We start from the raw sequence: 26,910 nt of genomic DNA on the forward strand, positions 1-26,910 counted from the left end.
GTATAAACAGAAAATATAAAGGAAGAAAATACTTCTACAACTGATAAGGCAGGATCTTTAATTGATTCCCAAATGCAAGCAGAGCATTTTTTGGAAATTGCCCTAATCCTGTTTTTTTTCTGGTATGTTTAATTATCTGAGTTAACATATTAAGTATTAAAATTGTCTCAGTTTAGAACCAAAAAATAAATTTACTAGTAGAGGGTAGATATTCTGAATTCACTACATATGATTCACTACATCTGATACATGTACGCACATGTATCAGATGTAGTGAATCATATGTAGTGAATTCAGAATCATATCCAGTGAATCCGTATAGGTGCATATCTCCATTCTGAATTTGGTATATTTTCAATAAGCAATCGATAGGTACTTGAAAAAGAAAAACCAACACTTATTTAATTATCTAAACTGAATGCTTTATTTGGCCAAATGTAATTAAACAAGCATTTGTCTCAGGTACAGAATCATTCAGTGTACAATCAAAGCAAAATAATCATAATAATGCAAAAGAGAGAATAAAGAAAACAATGATAAACAATAATAGTACTTTTTAAAAAAAGCAATACAACTTAAAAGAGTAAAGTGCTACTAAAAAGATTTTGCTATATGTAATATTATTTAGTTAATCAATACATAGTATATAATCTCTATGTAAGCAGCTTATTCAGTCTTAAAGAGTAGAAAGTGCACTGTCAAACTAAACTAAAAAATAATATTGTGCTTTTTCAAGAAAAAGAAGTCCACTCATGTGTTCTGTTCTAATACAGTATTCTTAATTATATAATAGGCGTGGCCTTTTGACAATGTAGTCAGAGAGAGAGAGAGAGAAATTTTTTTTAAAAAGCAGCACATTTCTACATTATCATAAAGAGATTCTGGTTATATGTTGCAACTCCAAAAAAGACCCTTTTTGTTTAACCTTTTCAATACAGTGACAAGACTGGTGAAAATCTGTTAGTACCTTTATCAATCAGTAACATTAAAAAAAAATTGGGTTCAGGGGAAGGAGGAGCTGACGTTGCAACAACACGACGTGTGATCTTGGAGCCCCAAGATCGCAGTCAATACTTTTGCTGCTGGACAGTCCCAAAAAAAATCTTTATTTAAAAAAAAATGGGTTCAGTCTTCAGTTACTTCTGATATGATTGTGAGCTCCCTGACAACAGATAGGAAACATTTTTTTAAAACTGGGAAGAATAATTGTTGCTTTGCCTAAACAGCCATAAACCAGAAACAACACAAGCAAAAGTGCAAATTTTATTATTTACTATTGGCAGAGCTAGAAATTACAAATAAAGGTGCATATATGTGTCTCAGGATAATATTGTAGGATCCAATCTGGGTCATCCAGAGGGACCAGAGGTTTTGCCTTCTAAACTTTCAGACTTGTGTTGGAGCCCATATGGTAGAGATACTCTACTAGCATGTTATTTTTAAATCTAAGATTTAAATATGTGATAATCTGCTTCCAAAGCAAAAGCATAATGTATTATTTAATTTAACACATGTATCACAAGAAAATTAAAGTAATCAGTACCTAAGGCCCAACAACAGACTTTAGCCTGGTATGTCAATTTTAGCATTTTAGTATCTATCCCTGCCAGAACATACAAAGGAGAGAAATGGGAAAAGGAAAGAAAAAAAGCATTAGTGTAATATTTTTGGTGATGCCAGCAGGCTTAAGCCTAGTCTAAGTTATGGCAAAAGACATGATCATCATACACTTGCTTCTCAGCGCTGTCAAAGGTTTTATTGCAGTATGGACAATCGAGAATATGATTTTGCACATGATCCAAATATTGTTGTTCTTCAATGTCATTAGGGAAGACTTCCTGGCATATGGGACACTTTTTCAGAGAGACCTGAAAGAAGACAATGGAAATGTTTTTTTCTTCAAACTGCTTTGAAAGTGCATGACAGTAAATTTCTGTTACAGGAATGGGAAAGCTTTGTTCTGTGGTATTGTGGCAAGTGATGGAGTGGAACTGTAGCAGAGAAAAAAGAGATGGATACCTCAAAACATTATGCAAAACATTAAGTGATTAAGGACTAACACCACTAATCTGCCTTTCCTTCAGTTCTAAACAAGGCTGGTTTAAAGCACCAAAGGACTATTAAGGACAATGATTGTAGCCAACAATTGTGGCTTCAACAATCATGTATCCTTTCCCTGTTTTTTCTGACTTCTTTTCACTGTGGCACTGTCTTTACTGTATGGTTTCAGGTTTTTTTTTACATTGTGCTCAATAATAAAGACATTAAAAGTGAAAACTCACCGGGTCCACTTGAGCAATTGCTGGTGATGCTGTAAGACAAACCATAATGAGAAAAATAAAACATTTTGACATTAAATTACATGAGTTATTTAATGTTAATAAAGGGACACAGCGGCTCAATGGCTAAGACATTGAGCTTGTCGATCAGAAAGGTTGGCAGTTCCTAGCGCCATAGGAGTGAGCTCCCGTTACTTGTCCCAGCTTCTGCCAACCTAGCAGTTCAAAAATATGTAGAAATGCAAGTAGAAAAATAGAGACCACCTTTTGTGGAAAGGTAACAGCATTCCGTGCACCTTCAGTGTTTAGTCATGCTGGCCACATGACCACGGAGACGTCTTCAAACAGCACTGGATCTTCGGCTTTGAAACAGAGATGAGCACCTCCCCCTAGAGTCGGAAATGACTAGCACATATGTGCGAGAGAAACCTTTACCTTACCTTTAATGTTAATATATAGCTTCAGTGACACTTCAAAATACTTGTGATGGTAAAGAACAGTAATGTCAGGAATCAATCAGGAAGTCTGTGCATTAGTAAGATCTGCCAATACATAATCTATTTCATCTTATTTGGATGTACAACTCATAGAAATGCCAATGTCTGTCTCAGGGCATTTTTATTATTTCTCAGCAAAAGATAACAAATCCAAAAGAAGTAGTCCTTCTCATAACTGCAAAATTTGGTACAGCCGTCCTTCATTTATGCTTAGTGACTGTTCAAAGGTAGCATGGACCCACCCAAAAAACTGTAGTTATAACCTGGTTGGTTTCAAAATTTCAATGACTGCCCCTGCCTACAGTCATGTGACCACATTTTGGGTGCTTGGCCATGGCTTGCATTTACAGCCATTTGCAGCGTCTCATGGTCAAGTATCCACAATTTACAAAGTTTTTGCCAAAACCCATTGTTTGCTTCTGATTTTTGGCAAAAACATCCCTTAGTGAACCATGGATTCACTTAACAACTGCTGCAAAAAAGGGACATAAAATTGGGTCAGCCACCTGATGACCCACCTTATTTATCATCACGACTTATGTCAATAATGAGCAGGGTCCATTACAGTCATAAGTTGAGAACCACCTAAGCAATTACGTGTTTTTAAACAGCACAGCACTGAGTTCTCAATTAGCATACTTTTGCTGCTAGGTTGAACCTCCCAGCTGGAAGTTGAAGGGCACTCACCAGAATTTGGATTTCCAAACAGAATCGCAGAGTTAGGCAGTGACTGGGATAGGACTCCAGCAGATGAACTGCGTGTTTCAGGGAGGCGTGCCTTCAACACCTCATTTTCTTGCCATAATTTCTGCAAAAAAAAAAAAAGCTAAAATGTATAACCAGTAATTGGAAGTTATGATATATGGATAGTTGGGCCCAGAAACACTTGTTTGCATCTGAAATATAGGAACAAATTTCCCTGCTTACACATGAAAGTTGTTTCTCACCAGTCCCATAACATAGTTTCACAGTGGGAACATCCACGCAACAGTTCAGAAACAGCTGTAGATTTTTCTGACTTTGTTCAGTTGGTTGATCTAGGGCAGTGTTTTTCAACCACTGTGCCACGGCACACTAGTGTGCCGTGACATAGTGTAAGGTGTGCCGTGGGAAAATTACTTTATATATAGTCAATATAGGCACAGAGTTAAAATTTTTTAACATTTTCTAATGGTGGTGTGCCTCGTGATTTTTTTCATGAAAAAAGTGTGCCTTTGCACAAAAAAGGTTGAAAAACACTGATCTAGGGAACTGGAAAAGTTTGCTTTTGTTCTGTAGTGATTTGAAACCTGAGCAAAATTGGGCACAACCCTTTGAAATATTGCAAAGCTTGTAAGCAGGTTCTTCTTCCATATTTGAAACTTTTGCTTATCCCACCTCCTGCCATCAAAACTCACATTGCTCTTCCATCCTATAGCATCATTGTCTTCTTCCTAGAGTTTGTTTACAAGTAAAATTTAATATGCACTTGCCATTGAAGCAACATGCAACCAGGGTTATAACTAGTGAGTAAAGTGTCTTGTCTACAAAAATGCTAGAATTAAACAATGTCTTACTAACAGTCTTCAATGGCTCTACCTGGCCATTAGTGAAACTATGCAAACTTGGATGAGATTACTCATTAATGTTACCTTAATCAATGATCCTATGCTCTGCAGCACTCTGGGAGAAGAATTACGTGCAGCCATAAATAGTATTTCCAAGAAGTCCCCAGTACAGGTAAAGATAAAGAATCAAATCACCTTATAAACATCTGCACAGTAATATACTGTATGTGCAATACTGTAATGGCAGCAGATTTGGCTTGGTGCTCAAGACTGAATTATTAAGAATGCAAGAAGCACACCTGCAGACTATTCACTGAGCATAAAAAATATTTGAAACCTATGTTTTTAATACCAGATTACTCTGATTAGTAGCGGCAGAAATAAATATTAAAATGATGGCAGGGAAACACTATACTTTGTGAATTATTACTGTGTTTTCTGGAATCACAATGGATATGAGTTAACTATTCAACATTTTTAAAGAGAAATTTGATGATTAATCCACACTCTTTTAGGTTTTAAGTTTCCTAGTATTGAAATATTGCAGTTATTTACAAGCTTTCTTTCATACTCAGCTACAAGGAGCCACAAGATTACAAAAAGTTACCCCAAGCAACTTCAGACTGTCCCTAGTTGTACAATACTGCCCTCTGCACAATAATCCAACAGTAGCAACTCTCGTCACTCCACACATGACAAAGTTTGCACCTGATTTTCCAGCTCTAGTTCATCCTTTTGCTTCTTCAGGATTTGAAGTGCAAGTGTTTGTTCTTCCTGGATGTTGTTCAACATTTGCTGAGAAAAGAAAAAAAGGTGGATCATAATTAGAAGCCAAAGGCAAATGGTAAACATCTCTCCCCTTATTTCATACTTTCCACTACCAGTAGTACTCAGGGTTAAGATCTATTTAATTCTTAGAGCAGCCCTGTGGAGTACCGTATGATTAGACTGAAAGGTAACAGGGAGTGCAAGATCTTCTACTAAGTGTCAGGACTGGGAATTTAAATTAGTCAGGTACCATCTCTAATTACTAGACAAGCCAGCACTTCCAGAAAGATGATAGCATTCACACTAGGTGCCCTAGTCAAATAATCTCTATATAATATAATCTAAAGCAGTGATAGGTAATTTTTTTGTTTTAGGCACATATAAAATGGGTGAAGTGGGCAACAGGAAAGACATTAGAATTGGCCCAGTTTAAAATATACATCAAAATTCTGTAATAGTAGGATATATTTAACTGATTCAAGAGAAATGGACCACATGGTGTTTAGGACAAGCTTCAGCATAGGGCAAATAATAGAATGGCATGGCTATGGAGGGATATTTTTGCCCAAAACCAAAGCAAGAAGTCAATTAAAAGTTTTAATGGGGAGAAGAGAAAGAATAAAAGGACAGCATATACAGAGAAAGTCAGAACATATGGATTATTCTCCAAATGTAGCTCAAAATTTGCCTTAGTGCATTCCCATTTTTTTCTGCTTGATTAGGCACTGAAGGAAAACAATGATAATGAACAGATCGGGAGCCTCAAACTAAAATGTTCAGATATCGAATGAGGACTAACTGAAAATCATACCTAGGGTGATATAACCTAAGACATTCACCCCACTGTCCAATCCTGCTTATATTTTTGTTCCAATTGTTAAGCAAACAAATACTTTTTCTTTCTTTCTTTCTTTTTCCTTTTCCTTTTCTCTTTTTTTCTTTCTTTCCTTCCTTCTTTCTTTCCTTCCTTCTTTTTTTTCTTGTTTATACATATTTATTATATATTTTTCTTAGCCAAAAGGCTTTGCTTGCTAATTCTTCTTCCCATTCTTGGCCCAATAGAAAAATCCTTATGGTAGAACTGTGAGCCTTTGCCCTTGCCACTGCCCTCTTTCCTCCCTCAAACATAAAGTGCGTCAACAGTCTATCACACCATCTCTCACTTCATAAACATAGTCAGCCACTGAAATTTGCAAGGTTAGTTTATGGAAGGTCATTGCTGTCGTATTGTGCATTTCGGAAAATAATTATTGTGTGGTGAATCCCTCGTAGACAAAACACCTTCTGCTTGTAATCTGACAGTGGTGCCTGAAAGCTATAACAACAACAAAAATGCTGGGAGAGGGTCAGTGTGACAGAGAAAGGATTTAGAGCAAAGAGTTGTTTACATTCTTATATGCCGTTCAAGGAAATTTCTCTCTGTGATTGATTTTTTTCTATGAAGGGAGAGGTGGTGTGATACAATGAAGTGGCAGCTTCCCAGGAAGAAGGGATAATAAATTTTTTGCAGAGTTGGAAAAGTATGCATCAATCTGCAGCAGCTAGATTATCTGGAGTGGGAACTGCTTCATTAGATTAATAAACTATGCTTTTCCTAGGGAAGAATACAAATTTAAAGTTATTTAAGGTTTAAAAACTATATATCAAAAGAAGAAAAAATGTAGGAAAGTTACCTGTCTAAACAAGGCAGCATTTAATTGATAATTCTCTCCCTTCAATTCTTCCAGGTGCATTGCTTTTTCTTTAATTCCCTCCTGCAGGTTCTCCATCTCCTTCTGTTGAATGTGCAATTGTATCTAACAAAGAGGAGGGATTAGGCAAAAATCATTAGGCAATCGGCTCAAAGTTAGTTTTAGGACAGTTCTGTAAAATTTGCAGATTTGATAATTGTGAAATTATAAAATTCTTGAGAGATATGGAAGCTAAAAAAACCTTAACCATTTTGGCAGATGTTACGATTGAGTTATTTCAATAGCTGAGGTGACTAGAAAACAAACAAAAATGTTCTGTATGTACATATTATTTAGAAATCCTCTACTCTCTATCCTCTGAGCAGTTGGGAGTCCCCCCCCACCCCCACCCCCGTTGCTGAATGGCTGATTTCACTGCTAAAGCCAGCTCTTTGGAGGCACTTGCTCCCTAGATAAGAATGGGATAGGAATTGGAGCAACTAGAAGAATGGGAGATAAAAATGGGAGCAACTAGGAACAATTCCAGATGACTCTTAGATGACCAAATTGTTTACCTGTGGAGAGAAACCCGATGGTTGCAATTCACAGCTGCCAGAGTGTCAGGAATTTTGTTCATGTGGGGTATTGCAATGGCCAGAAATTTGAGTCAGTCATAAGTCCCTTAATTCCAGGCAGTAATAACTTTGAATGGTCACTGTATGAATGGTCATAATTCGAGGACTATCTGTTTATGGAACAACTCAAATAAGGTTTTAAAATTCTATGATGTTAAATGTAACGCATATAGATGCAGCATAAATTATCTATTGAAAGAAGTTGTTCCTAAATTGAGATAAGGATGAAAATACTGTAAGTATCAGAATTCATTTGTGTTAGATACTGGTTTGCAAGAAAGGAATGTGAAGCAATTGGATATATTTGGTCCTTTCCATTCAAGCACAAATGCTATTCTCTAAAATTGGCATTTGAAAAGCTTCCTCCTTCCAAGATTGAACTTTGTCTAATATGATATCCTTTGCATGTGTGGAGATTGTAAGAACCTGCAGAATCTGCACTGCTGGTCAAGTTGGCTAACATATCTGGAGAGGATGTGCTCAGGAGCAATTCTTTTAAACCCTTAAGAAAGACCCCAGAGCTGCTAACTCACTTGACATTCTTCTTTTTGATGCCAAATGGTTTTCAGTTGGTTTCCAATCTTTTCTTTCTCATATAATGCAGATTCTTTCTCTTTTTTGATCCTATATGGAAACAGGCATAATAGATTATTATTACTTCTTTATTGCATTTATATACTACCAAGAATAGTTCTCTGGATAATTCAGAGCATAAAAATTATACTATAATTCAGTATAAATTCAGTATAAATTCAGTATTTATTGCTTCAGGGGAACCCTGTCAGGTACAAGTAACCAGAAACATTCCATGAATAGCCCCAAGTTTATTGCTGATCACCCACATTACAAGAATCTTGTCAGACTGTCTGCCTTCTCTTAGGAAATGGCAGGAATAGACCTAAGGGTTTACTCAGACTTTCCTCCTTCGAATTGACTCTAAGCTAGAATGATTTTTTACTCCCCTGGAGGAGGGGGCTATCATATCATGCGCTCCTCTCTAAACAACCCCCCCTCTTTCTTCCAGTTGGACAATAGGGTTAGCAATGGCATAACATGTAAGAAGAGCTGTCCTCTTACAGGTCTGAGGAATCCTCCCAGTCAGGTGGTTCTCCCTGCAAAACATCTAAAGCATTTTAGAAGGGTCCTCCCCCCCCCACCCAAATTCCCCCTGAAACTGAACCACTGCCAGTCTCGTGCCTCTCCACAAAGGGCACCCTTGAATAGTTAACCCCTTCACTCACTGGTTTTCCTCAGGTTCAGGACTGAAGCTGGTACTGGGGAGCATGGAAGATCTTAGTTTTCTTGAGAAGCACTTATGAAAAGTTTATTAATTCTGAAGCATCCATGTACTGTACCTTACATTTCCTCACAAGTGCTCTGTTTCTGGGTAGCCCTTCTAGTGAATCAAACACTGTATTCTTTTCTCCTGCCTCAAGTCCAATACTTCCCTCTCTTCGAAGTCCCTTGGCCTTCAATGTTCATGGATGTAGGTGGTGTGTGGAGGCTGCCAATGACTGCGAAGTGCCTCCTTCAACATCGACATCGAATAAAAATGGGTGCACTTTGATAGATGGTGGCAAATGCAAACAAAGGTCCATAGCACTGGCCTATCATAGGACCTTAAAAGGGCCCCCAAATTTTGCATGTAGCTTTTTTGAGGGTCTGGTATAAGATAAAAATGTAGTAGGAAGCCATACACTATCCCGCTCTGCAATTGCCAAGCTCTTTTATGTTGTTGCTGTGTGTGTCTCTAGTAAGACCATTTGGTTTAGTCCAGCTGCTCTTTTAACAGTGCCTGAGCAGTGCATTGCTCCTCTGAAAAATCCAGGCCCCGGGGATGCAACCCTAGTGTGAGGTTGCAGATAAAACCCCTGTTTCCCATAAGGTCTGGAATTGGGTCGTTGCAAATTGATGCGTGGATACAATTATTATATACAAAATTGGCTAATGGACTAAATGATGGATAATTGTGTTGGCTGTATGTACAATAACACCTCAAATATTATTGCAACATCTGATTGTTAGTAAAGAGATCCACCACCACTGGTGGAAAATCTGTTCTAAAGTCAAATAATACTGTATGCCAAGGTTGGGGGGGGGGGTAAGGGTCCTGACTCTTTGGCACACTTGTCATAGTCTTTAATGTCTGGTGCCATCCTAGGCCACCAAAGTCTCTTAATGTTCTGTGCAGTGTCTTGAAGACTGCCCCATGTTCAGCCATCTCAGTACCATTTCAAAGTTGCAGTACTTCCTCCCTTAAAGGTACATGCATGAAGATCTGTCTTTATGCTGCAGATTTTCCATCTGTGACCGAAAACAGATAATGTACTTTGATGAGTTTCCTAGATGTCGTCCATCCAGACCCGAACATATGGGTCTTGCTGCTGCTTTGTCTTGATTCTGGTAAACAAATCCTAAACCTGTTGTCCTGCCCCCAAATCCTATAACCTAAGTAGTCCAATTGGTGGAGGGCAAAGGTGCATTTGTCAAGCTTATTCTCCTGTAGATTTCACATCTCCCTAACATGCTGCACACAAGCCTCTGCATTCTCAGAGACAATAAAGATGTCATCTGAATAAATTATCACATATTTGTCATTTCCGAGGAAAAATTGGTTCATGAATCTAGAGAATACTACTCCACAATTAGCCAATCCCAAAGGTATAAACTGTATGTGGGTAATCCTCGAATTACAAAGCCCCAAACTTCAGTTGATAAACAAGGCAGTTGTTAAGCTTTGCCCCATTTTTGACCTTTTTTGCCACAGTGATTAAGCAAATCTCTGCATTGTAATATGAATCATCTGGTCACTAAGTGAACCTGCCTTCCCACACTGATTTTGCTTGTGGGAAACCAGTTGAGAAAGTAAAAAAATGCCCACATTTTACCACATGTAAAAATGTCCCATGACCACAAGACAATGCAACTGTCATAAATACATGCCAGTTGCCAAGTGACCGAATTTTGATCATGTGAGCATGGGGGTGCTGTAGTGATCATAAATGTGAAAAACAGTTATAAGTCACTTTTTTTAGTCCTGTTGTAACTTTGAACAGTCACTAAATGAATGGTTGTAAGTCGAGGACTATCTATATTCAAACTTCTACCCTAACTTGGTATCAAAGACTATCAAATAGTCTTCTTTGATTATTAACAAGATTATACGCATCCCAAGTGCTTGGGAAATATGGGAGCTCTCTGTAATCTGCCCATCAAATCTGATAGCAGGAAATGGTCCCTTGTTGTAACCTTGTTGAGATCCTTGTAATAGTGGACTGTGAGCATCGGAAGGTCTCCTTTCAAGTTCGGAATACCTGCCTCTTGCTTCTTTGGAACAAAAAAAGTAGGTACTGAAGATAGTGATTTAGAAGATTTTTTTTTCCTCTAATGACCCTCAAAAATTTGAATAAAAATGCTTGATTAAAAGGTATTCCATTAATATTGGATATTATCTCTGGAACTTAAGCTCCAGGTTTCAAATCAACATTACAGTCATAATCCCTATGCAGGGGGGAGGATTGAAGCCTCATCTCCCCCCACCAAATGTCTGCAAAGGTGGCATACATGACTGGCTATTCTATTCACTCTGGCTCAGGGTATCCAGCAGGCCTGTGGAAAACTGCAGATTGAGTTTTTAGGCTGGAGAAGGGAATGATGGTGCCTCCTTTCCCCATCAACTGTTGAGTTATGCAGTTTTAGCCATGCTGTCCCTAAGATTATCGGTGCTTGATATGTTCTCCAATTGTTAACAACAATGGTATTCTTAAAGGCTGCCTGCTATCATATCTATCTTCAGGGGATCCGGCAGGCATACTGTAGGTATCTTTAATTCTTCTACTGATTGTAAGTCTATGAAATTTGTGGTGTCCCCAGAATCATGCAAGGTTTCTTGCTGTTCCTCATGCCCAGAGTCAAAAGATAATCTAGCAAAAACAAGAGTATACTATGGTCCAACTTGAGCTCTCTTTACAAGATGAATGGTCCCCTCTGCGAGCTCTTGAGAGAGGGGCCATTGCTGTTTCCTTAAATTGGTGACTGATGAGAGGAATGAGGCTTTTCTGCATCCTGATCAGGCATCCCGCTTTCTCTAGATGGCCCCTTTGTTGGGCAAGCCCTGTTGATATGCCCTGATTTGCCACAGTAAAAGCAAGCTGCTGATTCCCGCCGTCTTTGTCTTTCCCTAACAACTGCCATTCTTCTGCCTATTCCAAACAACACCGGGTGTACCATCTCCAGATTGGTTGAGGGAGGAGGCCTCATGAAATTTGATTTAACCTTAGGCCTGCACGATTTCTCCTGTTTCCATTTCAATTCTTGCAAATGGGTGTCTATGAGCAAGCAACTTTGGAATAACTCCTCTAGATTCTGTGGAACTCCTCGCTTCACCAGCTCACTCTGAATGTCACTGTGCAAGCCATACTTGAACTGGTCCATCAAGGCTGGCTCACTCCAGTTAGCATCTGCTGCCAATAATTTAAAATCAGCAATGTACAACTGCACTCTTCTGTAGCCCTGCTTAAGCTGCTGAATCTTTTGACTGGCTGAAACTGTTTGGATCAGATTCCCAAAATATGCTCTGAATCTTTCCATGAAGTTTTGATAGTTGCCCATTATCGGGTCGTTGCCTTCTATGATTGGTTTTGCCCACTTGGCCGCAGATTCCTTTAACAAACTCAATATAAAAGATACTTTTGAATGATCTGTTGGAAATTCTGCAGTTCGGGTTCCCATAAACAATTCACACTGTCCAATGAAGTTTTTCATTTTGTCTGCTTCTCCTCCAAACTTCTCTGGCAAACCACTATGGGAGGAGACTGGTTGCTCTACCAGAGCTAGTGGGGCCCCCGGTGGCTGGACCAACTTAAGTATCGTTGCTTGTAACTTCCTCATTTCTGCTTCCACTTCCTGTTGATGTAGGAGTACGGTGTTCGCCATCTCTTGTGAAGACATAGCAGCTGCCTGCGATTCTGTTGCCATATCCGTTGCTTTCTCCTTCCCAGAAGCGCTGAGTCTGGCAAGATTAATGTCAGGCGGAAGTAACAGGAACCATTCCATGAATAGGCCCAAGTAGATACTTTATTGCCGATCACGCATATTACAAACATCTCACCAGACCATCTGCCTTCTCTACAGGTTTAGCTTTAGGCGTTTCCTTCCCTGAACTGATTCCAAGCTAGAATGTCTTTTTACTCCCCTTAGAGTAGGGGTTCCCAACCAGGGATGCTTCACCCCCTGGGGAATGCAAGATGATATTCCCAGGAGTGCGAAAATTTGGGTTTAGAAGTTTCAAAATTATAATGTATAGGCATAATTATATGCATATAATTATTTACTTTTGTAAGAGGTGCGAAAATATATCGAAAGAGTTCTCGGAGTGTGGGGTGTAGAAAAGGTTGGGAATGTCTATCTTAGTAATTCCAATGCAACCCAGAGAACAATGTTTTTAACCGCAATATACTTTCAGTGTTATTATTCTTATTCAAATGTTAACCATAGCTAAACTATATCTACTAAAAAAAAACCCAGTTTCATAAAAATATGTATTTGTTTCCACACACAATAACATAAAATAATAAAAACAGAACCAAGGGATTTTTTACGGCTGCATTGAAAAAAGAACATGGATTTCATGAATCTAAGGCTTTCCTACATTTCAATCACTAAAGGTTTACTTAGTGTTGTGACTGGACTAGCTATCTCTAGGAGGAAAAATAAATACTTACTGCATCAGGTCTTCCTTCATGGCACATTTCTCCTTTTCTAGATCTTTCTTTTGGGATTCAAGTTCCTCACATTTGTCCTCTAAAGTGTTCACTTTATCTTGAAGAGCCTGAAGTTGCAGGGCAGAAAAATAAATCATCAGGATTTCCATTTATTATAATGTCACAGATAAGAAAATAGTAATTGACATGTCTGTTTTGCTTATTTTAACATATAGTTATGTTTTAAACTTTGTTACCCTATTATATTTTGGGCCAATCTATTAGCCATTCTACAGTGAAGAATCAGTAGATTCCCTTTTCTCTTTGTTTTGGGGTAATTTTGTTTTGCAGTTTTTCTATAGCTTCCATTATTACTAAGGAAATCTAATTCTAAATTCAGACAATTCTGAAGCAGCCATCAAAATATCCTCTGTTCTGAACCACCTTTATTTTTGTTTGGAAAAAAAAAAACCTCCTTCCCATCCAGAGTGTCCTAACATCAATATTATCTTAGTGACTAGGATTCAATCAACTTTTTCTAACCTGTGCATAATTTGTCCTACTTCCTACTTTTTAGACTGGCATTTTTAAAAGGAACTGTGTAGTGTTACATGCTTCCTTTTTTAATAACCTGGATATTACACCAATACACATTGTCTATAGTAACTGAGAGTAGTCTTTCCTCATTCTCCCTAATCCAGGTGGAATGTTTTCTTAGTATTGCAGTTCACTAAGACTAGCACTTTGAATAGCACATAGCTATTCCTGCCTTCCTCTAAGGCAATTTCTGTGGAGACTGTAAACTCTACATCATTCTAGGAAGAAAACACTAGTTAAGTGTATCAGTGGTGCGTTGCCAATTTTTTTTTACTATTGATTTGGACATTTTCCCGCATGCGCAGAAGCATCTGGGAGGGTGAGCAGAACCTCCCACTGCCACCACTACTGGTTTGCCCGATCTGGACCAAACTGGCAGCAACCCACCTCTGAAATGTGTTCACTTTCCTTTTTTGTTGTTGTGTATTGCCTTGTTTTGGAGATGGTTCCTACCTTAGCCGCCACAAGTTCTTCTTGTAGATGCATATTCTGATCCTGGAGACTTGCTAGGTTCTTCTTCAGGTTCTTGTTTTCTTGAAGCAATGTTTCATTTTGCTGCTGTATTTTCTCCATTTCTCCCTGCACACAAAAATCAAAAGAAAAATGCATGGTATTAATATGTTCTGGAGAGCTAGACACTATTCAGGAGGCAAATAGATCTTTTGATCTAAATATTTATTATATATTATTGGTAATGAGTTCTGAATTTATTAGTCTTCGATTACATGCAGTGCTAATTGCATCAGCAGAAACAATGCATTAAGGATGTTTTTGATTTCTCTAGTTGGGTCAAACCACTTTGGATTCTGTTTTTGAAATATTAAAGAATTGAAAAATAGAAAAATTTAATTAGCCACCATGCTTGCCTATGCTGCACTATCTTAGTAAGCATTATTTTCATACTTTATCATCTGTCACAGATGAAGCACTAGCTGTTTTAATTATGGGACATTTTTAGATAAAATCATTCAATAGATTTTATTTTTATGAATGGGCTGGACTACTTAATTTAGGTAAGTCAGCCAACATATGCAAACAATGGAAACTACTAAGACATCTCAGCAAACTCTTTTTTTGTGTCCATTCTCTATAGTAAGTAGCCACTACTGAGATCAATCTGGTAACACAACATTTTAAAAAAAACTGTTAAAAATATTCCATCAGTATCTGAACTCCTACTGTTGTGATCATAAAAGATGCTGATGATTCATTCTACTACTTTTAAATGCTACAATAGAAGCCAGATTGGAAGGATTTTCTTTTTCACAAAAGGATGTTATAATTTTTTTAAAAACATAGAATAAATTCAAAAAGGCATTCAATTGATCGTGTAGATTACCTTATCTCAGGCAAACCATTATAAGAATGCGAAATGTTTTCAAACTGCTTTGACTTCAAAATGCATCCCTTAAGGCTTGGAACAACTGTTTCTAATGTGAAAAGATTTAAAGTGGATTGGGAATGTTTCAATTTCCAATGAAACACTTCCAAAATACTCAAACAGCTGTTTTATGCTTAGAGCCACGCATTTTGAAGACCATAACACCCTAATCCATTCTGCACAAGCCTTTATTCGGTTTAGGACTTAAGAAAGGGAACTAACCTCTTTAGTAACTACCAGCATGTCATCCTTAGTCTCAGTACGGAATTGAAAGGGAACACTGGCCCCATGGATTTGCCCATCTTGATCAACATAGCAAAACTGATAATACTCATCATCCTTTGGCAGATAGTAGGCTGTAAAAACAAAAAGCCACATTCCTTGTTTAGAGTCTCAGTCACTCAGAAGAAATACAAAAGTTAGCTATCTAACACTTAGTTAAGACTTACCTTTCAGAGATAATCTGCTGGATGCCAAACAGAAGGAAGGCTGACAGCTTTTAAAATTTGTCTCTTCCCCAAGTAGCAAAGCTGACAGTTCTAGGTAGATATCTGTCTGGGTCTTTTGCACAAGGATTTTGAAATCATACCCAGATTAAGTCTAAGCACGTAAAATGAAATTAAGCCTAGTGCACTCACCCTTCTTTTCTTCCCTTTTTATGACTGCAGTCTCATATTGTATATTCTTACTATCAATAGCTCTCTCATATCTCAGGCTCACCATAGCCATAGCTGGTGGGGAACAAATGATATCACCAGGTTTCCCAGGATAGAATTTACTGCTGAACTACAATCACTTCCTAACAAACAGCTTTATTTTTTCTTTCCAGTGGTAAAAGTTACCAAGCCAGGAAGTAACAGCCATATAGCAATGTATAAGAAATTTTAAAAAAATGTTTATATAACTATCTTTTGTTTCCTTCTTCTTATTTTATTGACCTCCACAAAGCCCTTCAATGTCATTTCTCTCCCCACGCCCCCCAACATTATTTTCTATAATCACTTCAAATAATACTATCAGCAACTAACTCTCACTCTGGCCAAATAATAAAAATAATTCATAAATTTAATAAACACATTAATTGGTTTCACAGGTTCTTTTTAAGGGACTGCTAGTGAATAAAGCCTAGATTTCAATCAACCCATTTTGGATGCCACTGTGGCACCATATGCAAGGCAGGTAAGAGTGTGATGATTACTGTAGGAGGTTTCCTGTTGCAAAAAACACCACCAATTCTCTTCTCATCACTGACCTTTAAAAGTCACCTGCTGTTGTTCAGCATATCTGTTCTTGGAATCACCGAACTCAGGGGCCCACATGAATGTGATGTATTCACGAGTTGTCTTCCATCCCACCTGTAAGGCAACCACAAAGTGCATGTGAAGGCTTCCGATTCCTGCTCCAACTAGTCATCACCCAGCCTGGAACTGCTAAAAGTCTATATTAACTATGGATCTGGGGAACTGCAGTCCAAGCACATCTTCAAGGTTTCAGGCTGAAGACTGTTCAAATGTTTTGGAGAGGCTGTGGTTATTTGTTTTGCATCCTCTTGGCGCCAACTAATAAATAGTTACCGAGTGAAGGAATTATAAACTGCATTCAGACAGAGCAATATTAATGTGAAATTTATGTTGGAAGAAGGAAGGAATAATGATCCATGTTGGCCCTATTGCTTTGCTTCATCCAAGGAAAGAAGGAGAGGGAAAGCCTTCAACATTCAAATTACAATGAATAGGAAGGCATTACCCACACTAGCAATAGGGCTAGAATCAAATCCCAAGAGTTTTGAAGACAGATAGGAAAATTGTAAGGCTTTCAGAGAGAAAACTTCATCTTAACACATCTCTATGGAGCAACAATGGGAAACATTGGACATGGCAAAATGTTTATTCTGCATTTTAAGGAACCTGTAGTGGCATAACTTATCATTCTACTGAAATATCATTTTCCATTAAGGACTTCAGAGAACTTTAACTCTTTTATTTTTATCTCTGGATTACTTTAGGAACTCTCTCTTAAAGTTGTTATTAATAGTAACCATTCACAATTTTGGGGAAAGTAATATTCAAGGAAAAGTAAAACTCAACTGAGGGGTTTTTTTTTTGGTGGGGGGAAGAACCGTAAGATATAAATGTTGGCTTGGTACCAATTGGCAGAGTAAACAGCTGAAAATGGCACAAGCACTACTTACATGCTAAAAAGACATATAATTTATTAACAAAAACTGAAAGTTGAATGGAAAAAATAGCTTCCATCCTGTATTATTTCTTCCTGACCTCAACATATGGATCTCAGATAAACCTAAAAACTACCAAATCTCAATTTTCCTAAAAACCTGAATTTTTTTCTCCAGATGTCTTTATCAAAAGAGATCAACTATCCTACATCAGTTCCAATTGCTGTGTTTTACTATTCAAATATCAGTGGTTTTTGCAAATCAAACTTACTCTGAATATGCCCACCCAATCCTTCTTGTGAGGCATGAAGAACTGGGAAATGTTATAAAAGCAAGTTATGTCTGTTCCAGGAACATAGAATTTCTCTACGTTTGCAAAGACCACCTGAGAGAAATGGGTTTCTAACATGACAGCAGAAGTAGGTGGTTCCTCCAGACTGTTGCATGCACAAAACATATCCTCCATATTGAAGTCCTGTAAAGAAAAGAACTGAATATAAAAAGAGAGAGAAAAGGGGGGGGGGGGGAGAGAGAGAACACAAAGGCAAGATGATTAAAATGTTCTCATCAATCTTGACCCCATGATGCAAAGTTGTATAACTCTTTCTTGGGTTATTTGAACTTCTTAAATTTCTGTTATGGGTAATTATTATTCAAAAGAGCATGACACTGTACTCCATATTAAGATGAATCCAAACTTTAAAGTTTTAGCAACCTGGGCTAAATGATGTTTTTACTAACATTTTAAAGTGTTAAGAAATTAGTGGCATTATCTAAAATGGGCTCCCAAGATTTTTGACCATTAGAAGTATCTCAAAATAATGGGCACATAAATGACTTTCCTATGTAATATGATAATGTCATAGCAATTTCTATTCAAGGACAACATCAAAGTAGAGGCAGCAGATTTGATTCATAAGACATAATATAATGAAATAGACTTGCATAGGAGAACAGCCCAGTAAACTATGCCCTAATTGTTCTAAAACTAATAGCAAACTCATTTTTAAAAACAATACTCCTTCTGCAATCAAAATGATATTGTCAAACCCAAACAGTAGATCAACATCCGCAAGACTCCAGGCTCCTTGAAAACAGATAGATAAGGTTCCATGGGTGTCAGTGCTAAAGCTCTTGCAACTAGGCAATTATTCAAGGCTAAATCCCCAACTGGTTCTTCTGCCCTGCCTGGCTGGACACTGCCCAACAGATGCCAGCCAGATGGACAAGAGAGAAATAACAGCAATTCTCAGAAATAGAGATTGTCAACAGATACAGAATGAGTTCTCTGAGGTTGGAACAGGAAACACAAGGGGGGAGTAATGAAATCAAATTGAATGCCTCCAATGTTTTGGATCAACTCCCAACAGCCCTATCCAGCACAACCAATGGCAAAGGATAGATGTAGTAATTCTGTACTGCTTATCACAGAAAATATTATCAGGGAAGAAAACATGGCTGAATGGAACAAGTACACTTATTTAGAGCTTGGCACTGCAACATACATTTAATGACCATAAAGTAAAACATTGAATTTCTCAAACCTCCTTTCCCAGAAACACCATGTTTATACTCCCCTACCCACTTTCTTGCCTTTATGTAGCTGACTGGTAATTAGTGTAGCCTACAACTATTTTTGAGGGAGATGCCTTTTCCTGCTTCCCTTATCTCCAGCATATGTGATAGGACTCACTATGGTCTTGCTTGCAAATTATTAGGATAGTGTAAAAGTATAATAAGGATGAAAAATAAAACTAGATTCTATAATGCAAACTCTTCACCTTGTAGCCTTTAAAGAACATGATTAGAGAAATTAGCCCTTCTTCTTTAGGAAAAGAATAAAAATCATAAATCTATCATTTAAAAATGTTGTTTTTAAGAAAAAAGGAATTTAAACTTTATAAGTTTGCACAATCAAATGCAAAACATATCTAAATTAATAGGAAATGAAAATAAACAGGAAATGATTTCATTTAGTAGCTTGTGAACTACTTGGCACATTGGTTTGCAAACAAATCATCAGGAGCTTTTGTAAATCATGAATTGGCTGCTCCATTTTTATTAATTTCTCTGTGCCTTTACTAGACATAGTTACTAGCAGTTAACTGATGTCTTCTTTAGAACATGCTAGTAGGAGCTAGAGGGGAAGACAATAAACACTTCATAGGTTAATCACATACATAGACTAGCTGACAGAATGCGGCTTTGTATCCTTGGGAAGGAATTCTGCCAATGGGCCTGTTAATGGAACCAAGGAAAGTAACATGGCATTTAGCTGAGTTTAACAACATGTCGGCAAAGGTCCAGAACTAAAAGAAAGGTTATCATTAGTAGGTTAAAAAAAAGACATGTGATTTTGTGTACATGTGGTTTTTTATGGCATAATAAGAGCTTGTTGAATTTCAATAAGTATGCTTCATTTGAACTTGGGTCCCAAGTGTATCTCTTTACTTCTGTAACAGAAATAAAGAGTTTGCATTACACCTTATTCTTCATGAATTCATTGGCCTACAGTGCTGGATAACCTGAACCCAGTATTGGATTGAGCCAACAATTGAAACAAAAACAATACTGGTATTAGCATAGCTTCCTTGGAAAGAACACTTAAAAATGGGGAGGCAAGAACAGAATTTCTCATTTACCATGTGATATACAGAGTTTACCATGTTTGATGCAGAGACTACTCTTGTGTTCAAGTTCTGTCTTAGCCATGAAAGCCAGCTAAGTGACTTAGTGCCAGCCATTTTCTCTCAGCCCAACACACCTCATAGGGCTGTTGCTGTGGGGAAAATGGAGGAGGAAGGTATATGTTTGCTACCCCTGAATTATTTGTAAAACTAATAAAAGTGAGATGCAAATAATAAAACAAAAAAATGGGAAGCTGCACAATTGTTGATGACAAATTTATGTACATATTGCTTTTACATTTCTATGAAAGATGAGGAAAAACATGCCTTAAAATTACCTAGACAGACACGCATATAAGTCCTCTTGAGCAATAGATTCTTGGGAGACACAATAAAGTGATACAACAATGCATTTATTAGTAGGGTTTTCAATGGTTTGAATTTAACTGGAAACAGGAACTTTGGAAACTCAGGAACCCAGGCAGCAATTCCTACCTCTATTTCCAGATTTGTACAGCTGTGGTGGAAACCTCTGACACAGCTGAGTGATGCTAGAAAAATATGTGACTGATTAATGAACTGTAGCCAGGTGATTGTGAAGAGATACTTTGGGATGCAAACAATCTAATTCAAATCATAGCACAATGCAACCCAGTAGTTACTCTTTAAGATTACCACAAAATCCCCTGACAATTTTCTGTAAGCTAAACCAAATGAATGTAGACATGCACAGGATTGGATGGAGTTGGGATGTAGCAATGGGGATGGTGCTGATGTCAGAGATGAGGATGAGTCTGGATGGGAATACCAATATCTCTCAACACACAATAGCTCTAAGCAACATGGATATCAAATTAAGTCCATGAAGCTTGCCAGAAATAAATTCTAATTTCTCAAGCAACAAGTAGCTGATTGATAATTTTTATAGGAGAAATTTAAAAAATGGTAAAGGGACATGTTTGAAAGAATGTATGTCACCAAACTGGAAAAGAAGAAAAGTTCCCAATCAATTCAACTAGGTTTCAAGTTTCTGAATTATACTACTCCTCTCTTTTTTTTTTTGTATCTGGAATTTGGAATAAAGACCTAATAGTCATTAGCAGAGAAGGAGAGAAGTGGTCCTACAACGAGAATAAATTCTTAAATGGTTGTTAGAATATTTTATAGTATTTAGTATTAGAACATTTTATTTAAGCATTTACACTTTTAGTTAGATTGAGAAGCCGTATCTTGTTTTAAGATTTGTTGACTTTCTTATTCTTCATTGCTCAGAGGCATTGGAGACAGCTTGCCCAGGAAAGTGAGATAAGGTATACACCCCCAAGGACAACTTAGACGTAAGAAAGAAGGTCCTTGATATGGAACCATTTGAGGAGGGAACTGGATGACTGGATAGGGGGACAGATTGTAATGTCTATAAGACTGTAATGTCTATAACCTGGCTGGCTGGATGCTTGCCTCTGCCCACCAAACAACTTGCTTGCATTATTCTTGACTTAATTTAATTTCATACAACTGTCTGCTTTTTTTAAATTATCCCAGCTCAGAATGAAAATAAGAATAAGAAAACTCCAAGACAGCCTGAAAAGATATATTGGTCATTGTTAATAGTAGCAAAGCAAGTGTCAGATCAAAGTAGTTAACTACCAATGTATTCTACTGCTTGTTCATTATTCCTTTTATTAAAATTCTCAAACCCTGGCTTTGGGTCTCCGAATATAACACATGTATTAGTAGAAGCTGTAGCAAACTGTGAAAAAACAACTATGAAATACAATTTTGAGGTATTTATTCACATGAGGAATAAGCAAAAATAACACTGCTCCCCTTGACCTCCAAATCTTAATTGTGTTTAGTGTTTGTAAATCTCTTCCATCAGTTTTGAAGTTACTTCCTGCCCCACACTCCCGCCCTTCAGGCCCTTCTCCCTTCCCCTCCTTCTGATTCCCTTTGCAGACAGAGAGCCAAATTAATGATAAGAACTTTGCACAGAAACTATCTATCCTCCAAACATGGTCATGCTACCTTTAACACTAAAGACAAAGCATGCTTGCCTTTTGGCCCTTATCTTATTGAGAAAGGAGGGCAGAACAACCTTCCTTAAGGCTATTCAGATATGGTTGCGAACTATTTTACAGCCTAGATCACTTGTATTCATGCTGAGTTACATTCCATGTTGGCAGAAGCAAGAAAGATATCAGGGCAATGACTTGCAAAGTAACTACCCTGTTTCCCCGAAAATAAGACCTCCCTGGATAATAAGCCCAATTGGGCTTTTGAGCCCATGCGCTTTAGTCCTCCCCCCAAAATAAGCCTCCCCCCCCAAAAATATTGCAACACAGCAGCAGCCATGAGGTGACCACACTCGCCTCCTCCTGCACCTCAAAAATAATAAGACCTCCCTGAAAATAAGGCCAAACGCTTATTTCAGGGGTCAAAAGAAAATAAAACCATGTCTTATTTTTTGGGAAACACGGTACAAATTCTCTTGACCTTGTTGTAATCTCAGGAAGTGAGGCAGGGGTCTTACCAGCATGAGCTCTACCTTCTCTGAATTCAATCCATGTTGGCTAGACTTCTTCAGGCAGTCCTACCACCACCTTGGCTGAAGTGCCCCCCCCATATTGCTAGATCTTAGTAAAATAATTAAATAAGAGCCAACTGCTCAGTGAAAAAGCATTTTACCGTATTTTTCGGAGTATAAGATGCACCCCCCCCCCAAAAGAGTGTGGAAATGTTGGTGCATCTTATACCCCAAATACAGCCATTTTTGCCTTCTCTCAGCCCCCAGGAGCACTCTGCAGGCTTCAGCAGGGCTGGGGGAAGGCAAGAAATGCCCCTGTTTTTGTGAAAAAGTCCCTCTTTCAACCCATTTTTCAGAAAAAGCCTGCAGAGTGCTCCTGGGGGCTGGGGATAACAAAAACTTTTTTTTCTTACTTACCTCTTACCTCTTCGAAATCTTGGTGAACAACTGGTGCGTCTTTTAGTCCAAAAATACTGTAATTTTTTTTTAAAAAAAATTAAAGAACCAAAGCCAGTACTGTATTCTACTTCCACTTTTCACATGCTAATGAAACCCACACTCTCTTTGAAACAATGGGATCTACTAATTGTGTCATGAGACCATCAAATAAGTTCTACTGGTACTTACCAAAGAGCAGAAACAGAATTCTGAACCTGTGCTTGTCTCAACAGCTCTGTGACAGGCAGGAACCGAGCTCGATGTCCCTGGATGCAAAGAAAATTCAATATTAACTTCAAGAAATCTAAATTTCTGCATCTATACATAAAGGGCTAAATCTGCATGAACTATACTGTGGCATGTGATCTCCAACAGCTGTAGCTACAAACATTTTAAAATTGTTATTTCCACCCTTGTTTTTTATGGGTTTAATTTTCAAATTTATAAGAAGCTGAATAATAAATTAAAAAAGCAATTGACATTTATATCAAGTGCATCAAGAATTTCTCCTGGCTCATTATCACTCCTTATTTGTTGTTTCTTCAATTCTTCCAAAGAAAGTTCACTGCCTAACAATTTATACAGTGCATTTCAGTCTGTTTTATTGAGTAAACACAGTCCTGCAAAGTCTCTGAAGTGCCAGAGATATCAATATTCAGAGGGAAAAAATACAAGATTTGGGGGCATGAAGGGAAACAGAAGCTTAAAAACAAAATTTTTAGGAAGATTTCCCACCTCCCTAGATTGACAAGTTAGCATGGTATTGTCTAATATTTGACAATACCATTTTAGCTTGCCAATCTATCCCTGCCATTTCATATATAGAGATCCAATGTGGTGTTTTGATTAATGAGTTGCCAATATTAAGATATGTATAGGCCAGTGATGGCAAACCTTTTAGGTACCGAATGTCCAAACTGTGCATGCGCATGCCCAAACTGCAAGGCGCATGCACAGCAGAGACCCGAAGATCAGCTGGCCAGAGGGAGGCGGGGCAGCCCAACACTGGCAACTTTGCAGAGGTGAGATATTTTTCTTTCATGAGCATTGTTTGCAGGGAAACAGAAGCTCATGAAAGAAACACCACGGAGAACTGAGGTAGGGCGATGGTGAGTTTCACCTGTGATGCAATCACCTGTGATGCCTAGTGATCAGAGCCCCAGTGGTCCCACTTTGGGGGCATTACTATTGAATGCAATAATGTTCCTCTCATTTGTGATTTAATTGTAAATGAAAAGGCCAACCTTGAATATATTACTGAAAGTTGGTTGAGCATGGTTTTTGTTTTAGAATTTTCTCAGAAACTCTTTATGGCTGGGTACTTGCGCATTTGTGTCAAAATAATCTTTACTTTACTGGACAAGCTCCAACTCCTTCCTTGAAAAAAAATGCCATCTAGTGCGACCCAGGAGGCATGCCTTCTTTGATGCAGCACCTACCCCACGGGGCACCAGACTTCTCTTTTATTACTCTAGATCGCAAATGGAACAAGTTTTTTAGAGTTCTGATACAGAAGATACATTACAAAGAAGTTTAAAGTAAATACAAATAGAAAATAGAAGTGTTATTTTATTCTAATGAGTACACTTTCAAATGAGAAACCTATAGGTAGGCACATTAAGAAGGCAAAACATCTTACACGTCAGCAGAATCTCTGAAACAATCATAATTGTTAAAAAGACTGATGGAGATGGGTGGTTTAGAAATGGGAAATACAAATAAAATAAACAAAAATTTTAAAAAACACTAAACTCTCTGGAAACCCAGTTTGTTTGCTATATAATGGACTCTATCCAATGTATAACCCTCGCCCCTGCTCTTCCCCCCCCCCGGGCTATAAAACAGCACAGTGGTCTGATATGTAAATATAGAATATGACATTTCTTTCTGAATATGGGGAAAGTGTTGGGAAAGTAAATTCTACCTGAGTAGATGAATAAAGACCAGGACAAAACAAAGTTGGAAACTGTGATTATACACAAATATGTACAATAGGACCGTCAGCAACAGGATCTGTTCATGCATGATGAAACTGAAAATTTGACCAGAACCAAGTTAGACTTACACAGCTGTTAGTATTATTGCAGGAAAAACTCTGAACTATTTGGCAAGAACTTGTTAGAAAATGAGCAAGGTATAGAATTAATCCAATAACCTACAAAAATAGAAGCCACTAAATCTAATCTGAGATTCTCCCTACAACATTTTGTAATGCTTAGTCATGATTAAGGAGAATCAAAAAATAAAGCTATGCAATTATGAAACTTTCTGCTGGATTTAGTAAGGTACTATTTCAAACACCATTCCTTTGAGGATGCTATCTTCTATATACATTCAAACAATTAAGACTCATCTACTTTGTTAATAGTTTTCTACTGATTGAAACAAATCCTGGAAAAGTCAGAAGAATAAATAGAGTTCTAACAAGTGCAAAACAAACGGTGTATATAACTTTTGTTTAATGCTTTGTATAATATTATACAACTTTTGTCTCAAAGTTCCTCTCCGTCCTTGGTACTCTTATGGAAAACATAGCCTAGTTAAAATATAAGCAATCAAGTGAAAAAGTCATATCTTAATGCTAATATGCATTACAAGACTTCTAACATGCATGATCTGAATTTTGCAAATAAATAAAGTTCATTTTTCGGAGCTGCCTTCAAGGATTGTGCTTGCATGTGTGCAGAATTCCTAGGGAGAAATCAAAGCAAAAGCGGAGCAGGAGCTTTGATGCATTGTCCGTCCGTCCGTCCGTCCCCCCGCCCCCGCCGCCGCCAATGAATTCCTGACCATTATACATTACAGCAGAAAGTAACAGGTAATGCACTTTGTTTTCTGAGACCCAGTAATCATTTAATCACATTTCCCAATTGCTGTAGAAATCAGAAAAAACCACAGAAAACGTACAATATCCCCTAAATGTATGTCCTGAAGAGTCGAAATGAAATGAAATGAAAGTTGGAGGACTTATGCATTACAGAATTAGGTGAACAGTCATCCCAGAAATAAGTCAACATAGCAGCGAACCAGAGAAGCAAAATACACAGCTAGAGTGTGGCAATTTTTAAAACATCCCTTCTGGACTTTTCACCCCGCCTTTTAAAAGCACTTTTCTTCCTCGGACCTGCGAACGAAATAGTTACTTTGTTGCCAGAACCAAACTTTCCTTAACTTCCTACTCACTTCTTTGCCGGTGGTTAGTAGAAGCGATGATCTCCCACGAGAACTGCAAGACTGCTCGATTCGAAAGACGCCCGCAACTAGACTCGCAGTAAGAGACGCCTGCCCGGTTTATGAAGAAAAACCCACGCCCATTGTGGGATGCTACAACCTAAAGCGTTGCAAAGAATGCTGGGAGGTGTAGTTCTGTAATGCAATTTTAAAAAAGCTTTCTTCCAGGCATTCTTCGCAGACCTTCTTTCCAGATGTGTGCAAATGCAGCGCACCTATAATCTTCTAAGTTAATAACAATTGGGGTTCAGGACGAGGAAGAATCAAGGATCACTTTTAGCAGATCCTTTATTTTTTGTGATTTCAGATCAACCCTCCAAACTGAAGCTTGTCAAATCACTAGTTCATTTGTAATACAAATTGTAAAAGTGACTATTTCCTTACTTTTTTTCCTTGTGGAAAAAATGCTCAACTGTTTTTCTTAAAGCATCTTGCAAACATTTTAATGTACATTTTCTTTCATTACTATGGGAAAGTTTCAGTTCTTGGAATAATGGTAACAAAAACAGAAAGCAAGAAAGAATGAAATGAAAATTGGTTCTTGGTCTAAAATCTTGTCATTACAAGTCAGCAAAGAATACTATCCAAATTGCATGTACTGAGTTGCTATCTGAGTAACCTTAGAAAAGAATGCTTTGGTGGATCTCATGTACAGGTAGTGACTTACCTGTTTCTAAAATAGAAGACTGGTGAATATCTCCTCCTGGTGGTATCTGAGAGAATTGACAGATGAGCTTGATGTAAAAAGATTGCTGGACAGAGCATAGTGTACTATACAAATAAATGTACATTTTTCTTGTGGAGTGATGATCAGTGTTGATCACATGATCAGTTAATG

At 37.8% G+C, this 26,910-nt stretch overlaps 1 protein-coding gene across 2 annotated transcripts; it reads right to left on the reverse strand.

The window, feature by feature from the left end:
• Window positions 1-783: 783 nt before the first annotated feature.
• CALCOCO2 (calcium binding and coiled-coil domain 2) lies at window positions 784-26,132 on the reverse strand. 2 transcript variants are annotated; one of them, XM_032237032.1, is made up of 13 exons: window positions 26,025-26,132; window positions 23,031-23,107; window positions 17,524-17,727; window positions 16,329-16,431; window positions 15,299-15,432; window positions 14,149-14,274; window positions 13,120-13,226; window positions 7,930-8,020; window positions 6,765-6,887; window positions 5,032-5,118; window positions 3,464-3,584; window positions 2,283-2,311; window positions 784-1,868 (listed from the first exon to the last, which is right to left on the reverse strand). In XM_032237032.1, the coding sequence occupies exons 3-13, from the start codon at window positions 17,716-17,718 to the stop codon at window positions 1,692-1,694; spliced, it is 1,293 nt and encodes a 430-aa protein (XP_032092923.1). In that variant the 5' UTR covers window positions 17,719-17,727; window positions 23,031-23,107; window positions 26,025-26,132; the 3' UTR covers window positions 784-1,691. The 2 variants fall into 2 exon arrangements, with proteins under 2 accessions (XP_032092923.1, XP_032092922.1); XM_032237031.1 differs by having other exon boundaries at window positions 17,524-17,742; window positions 26,025-26,131.
• Window positions 26,133-26,910: the final 778 nt, after the last annotated feature.

Source organism: Thamnophis elegans, chromosome Z (assembly GCF_009769535.1).
Source record: "Thamnophis elegans isolate rThaEle1 chromosome Z, rThaEle1.pri, whole genome shotgun sequence".
Classification (NCBI taxonomy): Eukaryota; Metazoa; Chordata; class Lepidosauria; order Squamata; family Colubridae; genus Thamnophis; species Thamnophis elegans.

Bases quoted from the DNA above. Each gene is read 5' to 3' on its own strand.
- CALCOCO2 (XM_032237032.1), bottom strand. From the start codon at position 17,718: ATGGAGGATATGTTTTGTGCATGCAACAGTCTGGAGGAACCACCTACT. The intron at 15,433-16,328 runs GTCAGTGATGAG...TTGTTTTTACAG, and splicing joins ACAGCAGGTGACTTTTAAAG to CCTACTATCTGCCAAAGGAT. The intron at 1,869-2,282 runs GTGAGTTTTCAC...GTCTTCTTTCAG, and splicing joins CAATTGCTCAAGTGGACCCG to GTCTCTCTGAAAAAGTGTCC.